This window comes from Crocodylus siamensis, chromosome 11 (genome assembly GCF_052110815.1).
Source record: "Crocodylus siamensis isolate JL-2025a chromosome 11, ASM5211081v1, whole genome shotgun sequence".
Taxonomy (NCBI): domain Eukaryota; kingdom Metazoa; phylum Chordata; order Crocodylia; family Crocodylidae; genus Crocodylus; species Crocodylus siamensis.
This window is the reverse complement of record NC_143405.1, coordinates 10,945,309-10,959,743: the sequence shown is the minus strand read 5'-3', so window position 1 is coordinate 10,959,743 and position 14,435 is coordinate 10,945,309. Positions and strand designations below refer to the sequence as shown.

The 14,435-nt window shown below is 45.1% G+C and overlaps 1 protein-coding gene across 2 annotated transcripts in view; it reads left to right on the top strand.

The window, feature by feature from the left end:
• COL27A1 (collagen type XXVII alpha 1 chain) overlaps positions 1-14,435 on the top strand; it is a 234,622-nt gene that overhangs the window by 146,019 nt on the left and 74,168 nt on the right. For both annotated transcript variants that reach the window (XM_090021040.1, XM_090021041.1), the window contains exon 29: positions 3,540-3,593. In XM_090021040.1, coding sequence (XP_089877166.1) covers positions 3,540-3,593 — 54 coding nt within the window. The remainder of the gene's footprint in view (positions 1-3,539; positions 3,594-14,435) is intronic.

Below are 14,435 nucleotides of genomic sequence, written 5' to 3'. Positions count from 1 at the left end.
TTTAGTTTCTTGCAGTCCTTGGTTGGACAACAGCCCTGCTGTCGTGCTGGCAGAACTGCCACTGGTTCTCCAGCATAGTGTATTAGAAATAACAAGACAGTTGTACAGAGAGAAGGGAAGTGCAGGGAACTAACTGATGTCCCTCCACATGTGTGGATTTTCTTACAAATTAGTTAGTTAGGAGTCACATTTCTTTGGTCCAATCACTGCCAAAATGCTAGGCCTCCAAAAGACTGCTGACAGCTCTGCCCACTCGGACAGCTCCCAGATGCTGCTGGTCACTGTTCTTGCCAACTGCAGCTAACTGGCTGGGTACCAGGAGTTTAACACTTTACCCAGTGGCACGCAACAGTAACAGTTTATAGATGTATCCCTAAAACTGACATAAAGAGAAGTCTCTTGGGGCACTGACAGATGTGAAAAAGAAAAAAAACCCGCTTTATTGGAAGAGGAAGCACATTAGTTCAACCTGGCTCCCCAGCATCTGTATAAATCAGGCCCTTTAGCAGGGCTTTTTGGTGTGTTTATCTAATAGCTGATTCAATCAGCCCCGCTGAAGCACCCAATCTATACAGGCATTGGGTGAGCCCGGTTAAACTAACATGGTGCCTCTTCTGGGCATGACCTGCACTTGGTGCAGGGATGCAACAAGCTGAAAGTAAAGCACCATTTTTTTTCATGTCTTTAAGCAGCCTGAGATGTCAGAAGAGCAGAGCAGTACTGAGGTGTGGCCTGCTTATCCTGCCCTGACCAGAGTGTCTGGGCTGGCCAGCAGCTGATTCCACAGCTGGCTTTCAGCTGCAGGATGTGACTGAAGACTCAAGGCATCACACTACAGCGTACTACTCCCTGTTCTTTGTAGCAGCATCCATGGTGGCTACTGGCAGCACCAGCTGCACTGTAGGTGGGGTGCTACCCTGCACCTCTTTGAGCCACAAATACATGCATTAGCTAGATATATGTCTTTGTTCTTGCCTGAGTGCAGGGGACGAGGAAGGAGGTGAGAAAAGCCCCTAAATTCCCTCTCAGCAGAGATCAGGTTGTGCAATAGCAAAGACCTGCTAATTGTTGGGGGGGGCATGTGCACCACCCTTCCCAACGCTGCACAGCACAGTGCATTGCCAGCAGCACCGTGGGAGTTGGGGGACAACATGCAGTATAAGATGGTACTTGGCATGAGTAAGAGCACCAGAATCTTGCCCAAAGGAAGCAACACATCCTCAGATCTCTAAAGGTCTCTTGAGAGCATCTGAAGGGTGGAAGCTCTGTAGCTTCCTCCAGTAACCTGTTCTCCTGCCATAAAATAACCAGTAGTATCATCCAAGCAAAATGTTTTCTCCACAAGTTCACTTAAAACAAAAGCGAAGTCCTAATTAGATAGGCCATATTACCCAGCCAGGCAATGAATCAATCTCTTGGTAGTAAATCTCCATTCTTATTACCTCCAGCTGCTGCTGCCTATTTCTCTTCCAAACAAGCCTTTATTATTTACTTCTGAAACCAGACCTATATCTTATTGTTCTTCTTGTTGAATGAACCTTTAGAGGCAAGAGTAGCCCACTGAGCCTTAGTAGCATTGATGACTCCACTGGTTTGGAGAGGAGAGCAGAGCTGTAGTTGATAGACATGAAACTCTACCCATAGTTTCAACCCATTTTGGCCTTTAAACAAACTCCCTTGCCCCATTCTGATGCATCTCCTGTGTTAACATACAGCCTCTGTAACAATTTATGGAATCACTTTAGTGTCATCCACCTTCACTGACTAATAGCTCCTTGAAGCACTAAGTGTGGGAGCCAGTTGTCCTGAAAGGTCTTACTGCTGGAGTGATTTTTTTGTGCATTTAGGTTTTTTCCTAAGCTCTTTGGAATGGGCAAAATACTTCATGTGTAGGATTTTCCAAACACCAAAAGAGTATTTCATTTTAATGTGTGTTTATGCTCAAAAATAACTCTAAAAATGTGCATCTGAACCAGCTGCTCCTTGTGTGACTCAGTCACATACACTCCCTTCACCCAAAAAATAAAGACTCTACTACAGATCATGCTGTAGATCAAGCAGCTACAAGGGAATGGGCTGGAATCTATTCCGTGTTGGGTACTGTCGGTAAAGCAACTGTGCATTGCACTTTTATACTTTTCAAACTGGTAACTGTGTTTCAAAAGCAGAAGCTTTATTAGTGGTGGTGATGCAAGTAGCAGAAGGATCACAATCTGATTTTGTTTGGATTCTCAGCAGAGTTCTCAGGGCCTGACAGTTGGCAAAATCTTTAGTATATAAATAGCAAAACGTGGAATTTCTGAGAGTAAATATGGAATCTGTGTCATTCTCAGTTTTTAATACACTATTTAAGTTACAGGCTAGAAATGCATGGTTATTTATCTAATCCTTGTAAAGTAATTGAACTCATTTGCAGTTCTAAGAGACTCTTAACAAGAAAATATTTCATTTTCTGTATATTTCCTGCATTTGTGATGTTAACACAGGAGATGTCAAGGTCACTGACTAAGCTCTGAGATCTTATTGCAACTACTGGCATGACCATCAAAGCCCTGGTAATATAAAAGGAGCTCCATATCTGAGGATGATTATCTATGCAACACCAAGAATGCACTAGGCACTTAAAGACAAGTCATCTGTAGTTGGCCAAAAAGTTTAAAGCTGGGTGCCTAAACTAAGGTGGCTGATTCTATATTTACCTAAATAATAAACCTAACTTCTTTTAAAGGTGCTAAGCAGTAGGCACATCCTATTAATGTGCAGCAATAGGCTCCAGAACTTATCGCTCCAGAGCTTATTGCTGCTGAGCACACATCTGCACATGCACCCAGGATTGCAGCATGCTGAGCCAGGGCAGAGCAGCCCTGGCTGGCAGGGAACCCCAGGGGTCAGCCTGCCAGCCTGGGGCTGTTCCCCCCAGCTCATTGTGCGGTGGAGGGGCTGGATGGGACACAAGGGTGCTTCAGTACAGGGCTAGCCAGAGTCTAGATGTGCACTGCTGCTGAGTTTTTTACTCTTAAGTAAATACAAGTACTACCCTGCTGCAAAGTAAATTAGTTTATTCCTAATAGCCTAACAAGGGTGCATGCACAGATGCTGAGACATTTACTGCACAGATAACTACTTTACTGTCTCATGTAGACATGCCCAGTGGCTCTTAGAAGCTTTGAGTGGGGAGCTGTGCATGCTCAACACCTCTGTAGATTCAGCCACCAAATATTTCAGACACAGGTTTGAAAATCTCAGTCATGATCCCTGCCTTGAAGAGCTTAATAAACTAAAGATCACTGATATATTCACGAAGCCACACTTCTAGATATGACCTGGTAGCACTACAAGATTTGAAGACATGGCAGTATCTTTGGCAGCCCTCACTGCGTCAACTTTGTATTTCAAGCGTGTATAGCTAAAATGCATGAAGGTTGTGCACGAGTATGTAACTCTGGACTGTCGTATAAATCTTTTCTCTGGTTTGACCCCTGTATGTCGCCTTTCCTTGCCTTCCATTTGTTTCCTCTAAAATCCCTTTCCTGTTGTAGGGCCCTGCCGGAGTCCGTGGACCCCCAGGTATAAGAGGAGTCAAAGGCCATCGGGTAAGCAGTTGCTAACTAAGTATCAATTCCATAACTCTCCTGTTTCAACCTTTTGTTGAGAAATTTAGGGCCTTAGTTCCTTGAAATAAGGATTAGTATTAAGTAGAGATGATGTCAAGATATATGGGGAGGGTGGTCTGTTTCTTTGGCTGATGAACTGTTGAAGAGAAAAGCTGCCTTTATTGGAGGCACAAGAACCTTGAAGAAAACGTTAATGCAGCTAAAATATAAGGGCAGTGTTAGCTTCAAGCTCGGTGTCTTGACCTGGGGTTTCCGTAGAAGGCACGAAGTTAAAATTCATTACATTTTCTAACTACCTGTGGTTCCCAGTCAGGTATGACAGCACTTTCTTGGGTAGCTGGATAATACAAAGTCTAGTGATGATGAATTTAGGAAGAGTGAAAGCTTCAATTAGATGACTGGAAGAGCTCCTGCTCATACCTTTGATGCCCCCTGCTCCCAACCCCTCTGCTCTCACCCATCCCCCTTCTGGTTCAACACCCAGCTAATGTTTGCAAAGTTTTAATGGCTAGTGATTGCACATGGGTTTTGTGGAGGACTGCAAGAACATGAGACTTCTTTGTATTTGTGTAGGCCTTCTTTCTAATGATCTCAAAGTATTTACTTTTGCATATTTTAGTGTTGAAGGCTAGGGCTGGAGTAACATTATAATCTGCCTGCCACAGGCTACACTTCTAAACCGTTTCATGCAGCAATTCCTGCCTGGGGAACTTAGGATCAATGTTCGTATTCATTTCCCTATACCAGAGCTAATTTTTTCCTTAACCAGCTGGGTAGAATGAAAAGGATTAATGTGATGAGACAGTTTTATAATCACAGCATTATGTAACCATGAATTGTTTTCAGTTCTAAAAGCCATGCTAGAAGGCCACTAAACAATGTCCTACCCCAGCAGTTAAATCACAGTGTCCACTTTTGGGTTTTGGATGGAGAAACCAGCTTCCTTTCTACCCCACACAGCCTCCATACCTTGCCTTGTGAAGGCCTCACATTGTAATTCCAACACTCCCGTTCTGAAGAAATCTCTCGGGAGCTGCAGATTCTCTGTGTTACACATCGGGAACTAATAGAATTGGTCAGGGTATTCATGAGCGTGACTGATGAGAAACTGGAGACGTTCGTTCTGAGGAAGGTTGTGAATGAATACCTTGATGCGCAACGGCAAAGCTAAACAGGCTGGAAACTGTGGATGAGCCCTGCCCCGGCCACTGCACAAGCTCTGTGGAGTTCCCTGGAGACCCTCAGAGATATTAGCTCAGGTGTAATCTTCAGTACTGTAATGCATGCAATGGCAGGATTGGAGTCCAAGTTCCTTCCCCTTTCTCTCTCTCTCAGCTTCTAGTTCTGGAGTATGCACCCCATTGCACGAGCCAAGTCTGGGAGAACCTATACACATGCTCCATGGGCGGGGGCTTTAATTAGACTGCAGCCGCTTTAATTAAAATGCCCGCAGTGTTTCACGTCTTCAGCATCCCACATTGTAAAATGGCAGCAGGGGTGCTTTAACTGAAGCTCGTTCAATGAACTTTAGTTTAGGCAGTCCCACCACTATTTTGAAACATGGGACACTGAATACACAAGATGCTGCAGCAAACCAGAGCGTTCGGATTAGAACGCTCCAGCCGACTCGATTAATCTGGGTAAAAGTGCCCTGGGCTTCCAGCAGCCGGCTGGGCACAACTGTGCTACTTGGTTCTTGCTTGCCTCAAGACTCAGACTTGCTTGGGATGGCCCTATGGGCCTTACTCTCTAGCTGAACTAGTTGACTTGGACAACAAGGAGTCAGGCTGGTTGAGCAGCTTGCAGGTTTTCTGATTTTTAGAACTGATGAAGGTGATATTTATTATCCTGCTGGGTAAAACTCCATTTTTAATGGGGTAGAACTACAGCAGCTAATTATTTCTTTCTTTTTCTTGATTTCCAGTGGGAATTTTTCCTCCAGTTGGAATGAGAGCTGGACCCTAGAATAGATTCAGTTTCTATAAGGAACTAACTTGTTTGTGGGATGTGATGTGTAGAGGGGCTGGAACCTATTTGTAGGCCCTAACTAGTGCATTAGTCTCTTAAATGAGTATGTTGATAGAAGGACTGAGGATAGGAAATGGCAACTTTACATAGAGGTGAAATAGCCCTTTTCTAAAGATGCAGTTAATCCCAGTGGGTGCTGGGTGTCAGATGCCATCACACTGAAGCAAGGGAAAGGCAAAGAAGGTGCCAGCCTCCCTGGAGCAGTTCAGCAGCCAGCCATCTGACTACTCTGAACAGCTTCTTCTACCAGGTCCATTCCTTTCTGCAATGGAGTACCATATGCTATAGAAATGTTGCTTGGCATTGCTGAGCTGCATTTCCTTTCCAGATGTCAAACCTAGCAGCTCTGATCCCAGTTGTGCTCTCCTTTACATTCCTGCATTCAAGAATTCTGCTCATGTCTGAGAAGGCCCAGGCTTCTAACCACATCAAAGTCCCAAGGACTGAAAATGGTAGTCAGGCATTGGCCTGGCTGCAAAGTCCTGCAAAAAGCCATTTTAGACCAGGAGCAACAAAACACGGAGGGAGCTGAGGAGCCATTGTGAAGGAAAGAAAAGGGGTTATCATTTCTGTCTGTATAGGCCCTTATTACTCAGGTTAAATCAGCTAGGTGTCATTTGTTTGTCTGTAGCAGTTGCAGGTAGTGCTCTGCAGCTCACCTAACTACTCACATCCTAAGCAGAACCTGTCTTTCAAACCAGTGATATATGGTGGTGTATAGCTTGACATACTTGCCTCATGGAAAAGACCTTTATCATTTAATAGGAATAGGATTCTTAAAAATACAGACTTTGAGAGTGACAGATATCCCTTCTAAAGAATACCTGCACCATCCAATAGAGAGCAATGGAGAATTAAAGCTTTGCTATTGAATCACAAAGGTCACTGTCGAATGATAACCTGAGTGATAAGCAATAGGGTTGCTCAGTCTAACAGTTACGAGCTCACCCCTATGAGCAACAGGGTTGCTCAGTCTAATGGTTCTCTTGCCTTGGAAACTTTCTGTTTGCCTCTTTCTCAGTTGCCTAGTGTTCCCTCCTTGCTAAGCATCCTCACCACTCAGGCTGTTGGTTTCTTTGAGTTTTTGAGGATTTGGGAAATGATCCCCTCGCTGTAATTTCAGACACTGCCCTTTGCAGAGCTCCCCCTCTATTATAGTCCACAGAAGAGACATAATTCAATTCAGAATGGAAACATTAATGCAACTCTCTGCCAGATGTTTGTGGATTCCACTGATCTGTGTTTGTGGATACTTCATTATAATAATTTCACTTTTGAAGAAAACATAAATAGTGAATATGGTTTTGATTGTAAGGAACAATGCAGTCTTTTAGAGTCTGTATTTAAGCTGTTCAAGCTATTGTATTGTCAAGATACAAATAGCAATTTAAACAAGAAAACCTTTTAAAAAGCATGACTCTCCTTTTATTACTACAAAGACAGAGTATCATTTCCTCCTCCTGTTTTTTTATTTAGCCATCAAATCAATAGTGTAGAATCCTCTACAAATGCAATATTCCTCTTCTCTCTGCCCTGAGGGCCCAACTCAACTTAAGGCATGTGTTTAAGTCCATCCATATTCAGAATACACTTAAGCATGTGCTTGAAGTTAAGGTAAGGAGAATTAAGCATACAGATTCACAGAAGTTTAGGGCTGGAAGGGACCTCATAGGATCACCGGGTCCAGCCCCCCTGCTCTGGGCGGGAAAGACCGCTGGGGTCAAATAAGTCCAGCAAGGTGTGAGCCCAGTCTCCTTTTGAAGATCTCCAGGGTAAGTGCCTGCACTGCCCCGGCTGGGAGTCTATTGCAGAGTCTGGTCACACGGACTGTGAAGAAGTTTTTCCTTATATCCAGTCTGAGACCTTCTTCTAGGAGTTTATGATTGTTGCTCCTGGTTGTCAGCTGGGGCACTTTGCTGAATAGTTGTTCACCTAGCACCTGATGCTCTCCCCTGATACATTTGTAAGCTGCCACCAAACCCCCCCACCCCCAAAGTTTTCTCTTTTCTAGGCTGAACAGCCCCATATCTTGCATGATTAAAGTTAACTGCTTAGTTCATAGACTCATAGAGAAGTAGGGCTGGAAGGGACCTCCAGAGATCATCTAGCCTAACCCCCTGCGAGAGGCAAGATCATTCATATCTAAACCATCCTGTACCAATCCATTGTCTGACCTCTTAGTAAAACTGCGACGTCAACCCTGGCAGAACCCAAGGCATAACACCCTAACCTGCCGCAGGTAACATAGGGTGAACTACAGCAGCCAATGCACTTCTGCTACGATGGTTGTTAAAATATGTTCAAGAGAGCTGAGGAAGAGGGCCATGACCCCCACTACAGAGGAAGGCAAAAACATCCACAGTCTGTACCAGTCTGACCACGGGGTAAAATTCCTTCCTGACTCCAAATATGATGATCGGTCTGACCCTGAGCAGGACAAGACCCTCTAGCCAGGAACCTCCAGCTTTAAGTCAGGAGCATGGGCACACCGCAGTCAAAATCCCTAGCTTTCGCTGTAGCTAACCCCCAATGCTTCTAAGAAAGGTAAAAAAAAAAATCCTTGATGCACACAGCAGGGGAGCGGATTCCTTCCCAGGCCCCTGTGGCATAGCCCAAAAGCATTGGAAATACCCATAGGACAACATAGGCATAACGACTTCTAGACCATCCCTGTCCAACCTCTTCTTAAATGCCTTTTGGCGGAGATTTCACAACTTCCCACAGTCTTTTCAACTGCCTTGCTGCTCTACCAGTGAAGACTGTTTTCCTAATATCCAGTCTAAAACTCTTTTGCTGCAACTTCGAACTATTGGTCAGCATCCTGCTCTCTGCAACAGGAGAGAGAAAGTGTTCTTCCTCTTCTGTATGGTAGCCCTTTTGGTATTTGAAGACTGCTATAACATCCCCTCTTAAGCACCTTTTCAGCAGGCTGAATGGGCTTATTTTTTTCAACCTCTCCTCACATGGCTTGCCTTCAACCCTTTATCATTTTTCTTGCTCACCTTTGGACCCTTTCTAACTTCTCCGTGTCCTTTTTAAAATGTAGAGCCCTAAACTGCACACAGTACTCTAGATGAGACCTAACCAATGCAAGTAAAGAGGCCCTATCAGGTCCTGTGTGTTGCATCTAATGTTTCTACTGATGCACCCTAAAATTGCACTTGCCCTACATCATCACACTGCAGACTTATACTGAGTCTGTGATATACCAAGACTCCTAGATCCATAGTGGATCCTAGCTGGCTTCTCTTCCTATCAAACGCTACTCACTACCTAACACTTCAGATCAGAAAATGTGGCAATTTGTTAGTCCATTAAGGAATTCAGATTGCTTCCATAGTTGAGTTTCTTTGACTGGAAGAAAAGCTAGTACTAAGTGGTGGCTGTGCAGAGGACCTAGTGCTGAAGACATTATAGTGGAGATTTGAATTGTCTTTGCTTTAGGCACCTAAATAAAAGTACTTGATATACAGAAGTGCTAAACACCCGCTATCTCAGCTAAGAAAACTAGAAGCTGCAGGTATTCAGAATCTGTAAGCAGTAAGCACATTTTTGCTTAGTGCTTCCCTTTGAAAACATTATTCTGACTTTGTCACTGTGCAATAGGTTCTCTTTCTCTAAATCCACTGTTCCAAAGATGATCTTCCTAAATGAGGCCATCGTGACCTGTGAGGTCTGGCACTTACAAAATGACACCTGTTAGGATTAAAAAAATAAATGAAAACAGCCAGACATGTTGGAAATGTCAGAATACAAATGTTAAAACCAGAGGAACCTATGACATTTTTTACCTTTCATTGCTCTTCACACCATCAGCGACACATCCCAGGAACCCCAAGGACATTGCCAGGGAAAATAAGCCCCACTCAGCTAATGAATCAACAGACCATAATGTGCACAGTGTACAGGGGAGCAAGCTCCTGCTAATCAACTACTCACAGCAGGAACATGCCTGGCTTCATCATCCTTTCTTAATTCAACCCTGAAACCAACTGGGAACCTGTATGGGAGCATTAATATCAACTGAAGCTATGACTTTGCAACACAATCTGAAAGCCTTCAGCTGAAATCTTTCTGGCTAGCTTCAAATCCGGGCCTGTTTTCACCGCCAGGATGTCTCTCCGTAGTCCAGGGATTTTACTCAACAAATTCAAAAGAGCTGCAGTCCAGAGCCAGAACTGGCTGAGTATATCTAGATTGCAATTGTACTACCAATGATCAAACAATATCCAGGTAAAATCAGTGAAGATCTGAATAACATGCACGCTCCGGGATTACAGGCTGACTCTTGCTGCTATTTGGATACACATTATAGCTTGAAGCTTTGTGGGCTTCAAGGATTTCTTGAACTCAGGCATCTTGCAAAGTGGAATTAATTGAACTTGGGTTCTGAAATCACTCCTGTATTCCTGGGCTGGCAGGGCTAAGCTGCTGGCAACCTGCAGGTGGAAAAGCATCTTGTTTTGCTCTCTAGTGACCTTTCAGCTGGCTGAAAGATTGGCATGAAAGCCTCCTGGCTGCACAGGACCTTCTGGCCTAATATAATATGTATTACAGTCAGTCTCCCTTGGAAAAGGATGGTCTCGTTATATGAAGACTGTTGAGGTGGTAGGGGCATGGATTGTGGACAGAGGGTAATCTGTATTTTTCCACAAAAGCAATAAGTACCTGAACCCTCATCACAAATGAGCAGTATTTCAATTATATATAGTCTGCATCATTCTCTGGGAAACATTTTGGTCCCACAGTCCAGGGGAAGACCTCTGCTTGTGCCAGGAGTCTCTAGCACTACTAGTACATTTTAGACTCATGTTTCTAGCATCAGTCTCTAGTGCATTTGACAGTGAGTGTGGGGAGGGATGCTCCCCAGGTTAGTTGCAGATGTCAGGGGCAGATCCAGCAGCAGTTGCTGTGCTCATGGTTTTATTCACTGTGACATCTGATGCCTTCAGTCAAAGCACCAAGATCTTTTTCATTTGGCTGAACCTTTGGTAATAAACCAGGGACACTTGGGATGAGAACAGATGCTTTGGATTTCCAGGAGGAATGTCTTGTCTCTGATACCACCTTGCCCGCATAAGTGTCCTTCAGTAGATGCAGTGGTGAAAGCTTTTGTTCATTCCACACATCTTCCCAGTACTTGGGTTGCCACATTTCCTTTGAACAAACGCTGAGCTTGTTCCCTATTTATTACCTGGAGCATGCAGGAGCCACAGGGCATATAAACTAAAGTTCTAGATTTCTTGAAGCTTTTTATCCCCGGGATACAGAGATACAATTCAGTACCCCAGAATACTTCCAGATAAATCTTTCATCAGGCATTGGTGCCAAAGGTGTGCATTACCAGATACCGCTAGCATTGAGGGGTGGGGATTTAGTATGTGGACCAGGAGGCAAGAACTAACCCACTGCAGGTTTTGTGCGTCTCTCTCTCCCTTTGATATATCAAAGTTTGACGGTCTCTCCTTCACCACTACCTGACCCTTATCACCATTTTAAAAAGACATATATGTTTTGTCCTCCTTGTTGAAACCCTTTGCTGGGTCTTTTCTATCCCTTTTGTAACACTATGGTAGATCTCTACTTGATTAATACAGACTAGAAATAAACCTGAGGCCTTAAGTTTGAGACTGAACTTTTGCAGTTTGGGAACTAGTGACATCCACATCTTATGAACAACTTTGTCACTTTGTTTAATCTCAGTTGGTCGACAGGGCTGCTCACTAATGATGCTCTCTGAAGGTAATACTGACTGAGGCCACACACTTGCCAGTGATACTATACTCTGAGCTTACTTGTGAGAGTCAGAGGAGCCTAGGTTTTTTAACAGACTAACAAGTAAATATGGCATGACAAGATGATGTGTGAATAGGCCTACATGATTTAGGAGCTACATCTCCATTGAGCTTCCCCTGTATAGCCCATGAGGCACAATACTGAGTTTTAAACAAGAAATGTAACTAAGTAGGACTGTGAAGTAGGACTCTAATAAACTTCAGCAGTTTTATTTAGCAGGCTTTCCTCACACACATTCCCCCACTTTGGATTTCATTTTGGGGTCTGTGGTGTCAGTGTGAACCCCAGTTAAAATGGCGAAGCCCCACTTGCTTCTGGAGTCAAGCACATGAACTGTAAAGTGATGGTATCGTTCCAGGTCAGAGCCACATGCCTCCCCACCTCTCCACCCATGGAGCCTGCATAACCAAAGGGGCCAGGAGCTTGTTTAAATAGAAACGAAGCTTGGCCTTGAGGCTAATGATCTGAAATGGGAATCAGGAGATCTGGACTCAGTACCCGGCTTGTGCTATACTTCCTGTATGACCAAGTCACTTAGTGGATTCCAGCTTAGGTGCCACAGACGTCTATGAAATCAGCAGTCATTACACATGCTCTTAAGTAATTTGCAGTATCTAGGCCTAGAATTCTCTGTGCCTCCGTTTTCATATTGGAAAATGGAGATCATAGTCTGTTTTCAGTCCTCCCTTTCTTTTCTCTCTTGGCCAATGTAAGTTATAAGCCTTCGTTAGCACCCAGCACAAGTGATCTTATCAGCCATGGTGTCTGGGAGCTCCTACAATATAATTATAATGTGTTAAATGACACCTTAGGTTGTGCAGCTAATGTCACAGCAGAGGCCACTTCACGAGATGTTGACAACAGGGATGAAGTTGCCATAAGAGTAGTTCTAACCTTGACTATCCCAATCCACCATTCTCAAAATATGTCTAGATTGTACCTGGCTTGGGTACCTCTACCTGAGACCTAAGCTGACTTGGCTCCTAGCTCACTAGGGACCAAGTTTACAGCTGGCATTAAGCAATCACAGCTCCCCTGGCTGCGCTCAGGCCCCTGGTCTGCAGCGAGAATGCATTGCACTGGAGGTCCCGCTCCTTGCAGCTGGCTGGCATTAACATTTCCTGGAGATTGGCCACGTTTTCCCTCACTTGTCTGTAACTGCCATTGTCAGAAGAAAGGAGTTCAAAAGATTTAACTAATTGGCTAAATGTAGCTTTTCCTGTCAGGGTGAATTAGGGAAAGCCGTTTAGTCTGGCTTTCATCATCTGTTTCTGCATCCAGAGTTGGTTTCACCTTCTTTAGGTCAGAGGCTGACAGAGCGTATTGCAGTGGGATTAGCCAGGTGACCACTGCAATGGGGGTTGTCCTGATGGATCCTGGGCTCCTGGTGACAGAGCACCGCTGGAAGAAACTACAATATTGTAAACACTGCCGTGTCCGAGCTCGTACTGACAGGCTGCCTTGTCGGGGGTCTCAGGCTCCGCTGCCCACGCTGCAGTGCCGTGACGGGGCTCGGTCTCACTCTGGAGCTCGCTGGGGACTTCATCCATTTCAGTGACTGCTCACCCCAAATACAGCTTGGAGTGACTGGAAAAGGAGGCAAGGAGGGGGGTTACGACCAGAGGAGGCTGGACTTGTAAGCGAATGGAATAGCGGCATGGGCCAGGGCTAATTTGGATGCCTGCTCGATGTCTCTGTGTCTGGCTGTCTGTAGCTCAGTAAAGCCTGGGGAGAATGGGCTTAGGATAAGGCATGTGGTGGATGAAGCAGGCTGCTGCTCTGAACTTCCCAGGGAAAGAGAATAACACTTCAGCACTCCCAACAGGGATGAGGACCTAGGCCTCAGCCCAAGACAAACAGTCCGCATAGAAGTAGTTGGTGTGTGCGTTGTCTACACTGATTATTTGTCTTTTTGTAGCACAGCAAGAAAGCAGAATTTCAGATTGCACTTGAAATTCAGCTCACTACACTATAGGGTTGAGGTTTCCCGTCCATTTACTGGCCTGGCAGAGATGCTAGTGGGGAAAGAGACTTGTGGAGAATGGTTGTAATGGTCTAAAGAAAAGGAGGAGCCGGTACAGACTCAATAAGATTGGTCCTGAGCCTGCCTTACAGAACTGGAGTGGCCTCCGTGATCCCTTGGGCAGCGAACCAGGAATTTAGCAAGATGCAAAGGGAGGCGGGATGCTTATCTTGATAGCCCTAGGTAATAACAGTGAAATTGGAAAGGCTATCAACATGATTTCCAAGTATTAGAGACCAGGATGAAGCGTAGCATGGGGGCAGGCAGCACCGAGTTCTTGCTTCTGCTAAAGCAGCTGATCCTGGCTGCTGTGGGGGATCAGATGCTAAACGTGATGGGCCTTGGGTCCGACCCGCTCGGAGAATGCTGGGTTCCTGTCTGCTGGGGAGCAACTCCAGGTGCTGACTGCAGTGCTAAATTGAAAATCTCCCCACCCCCATGCACACACACACACACACAAAACATGTTTCAATCAGTCAATTTTGCCATGACCCTCTTCTCCCATCAGAGCCAAGAGAGAGCAAGTCCTGCATACCCGAGGTCAGAGTATCCGGGACGGCTCTTCCTCACATCCAGTCCCGCTAAGGAAAGTTCCTCCTCCTCACCACGGGATCCTCTTCCCTCTATCCAGCAGAGCATCACATCTCTTGGTCTAAGCCTCCACGCTTCTAGGGGGGCTTAATTTCCCTCAGGATATTATTTTTTCTTTGTTTGTGTTTGTTTCTCCTGAAAATTTGGACGGGGCAGTGACGGATGGCTGCGTGGTGCCAGAGTTTAGGGAAAAGAGTTCTCTGCCTAACAGGGGCTCATTGTTTGCCGGCAACCCAGGGAAGGCAAAAGCTCAATTCACAGAGCTGGGCAGTTTGACTTAGAGCACAAACTGCTGGACTGCTTGTCTCTCTTTGTTACGTGTTTCCCCAAGTGAAGCACAAGCACTGCACTGTTCTGCAGCCCACAGCGATGCAAACAGCAAA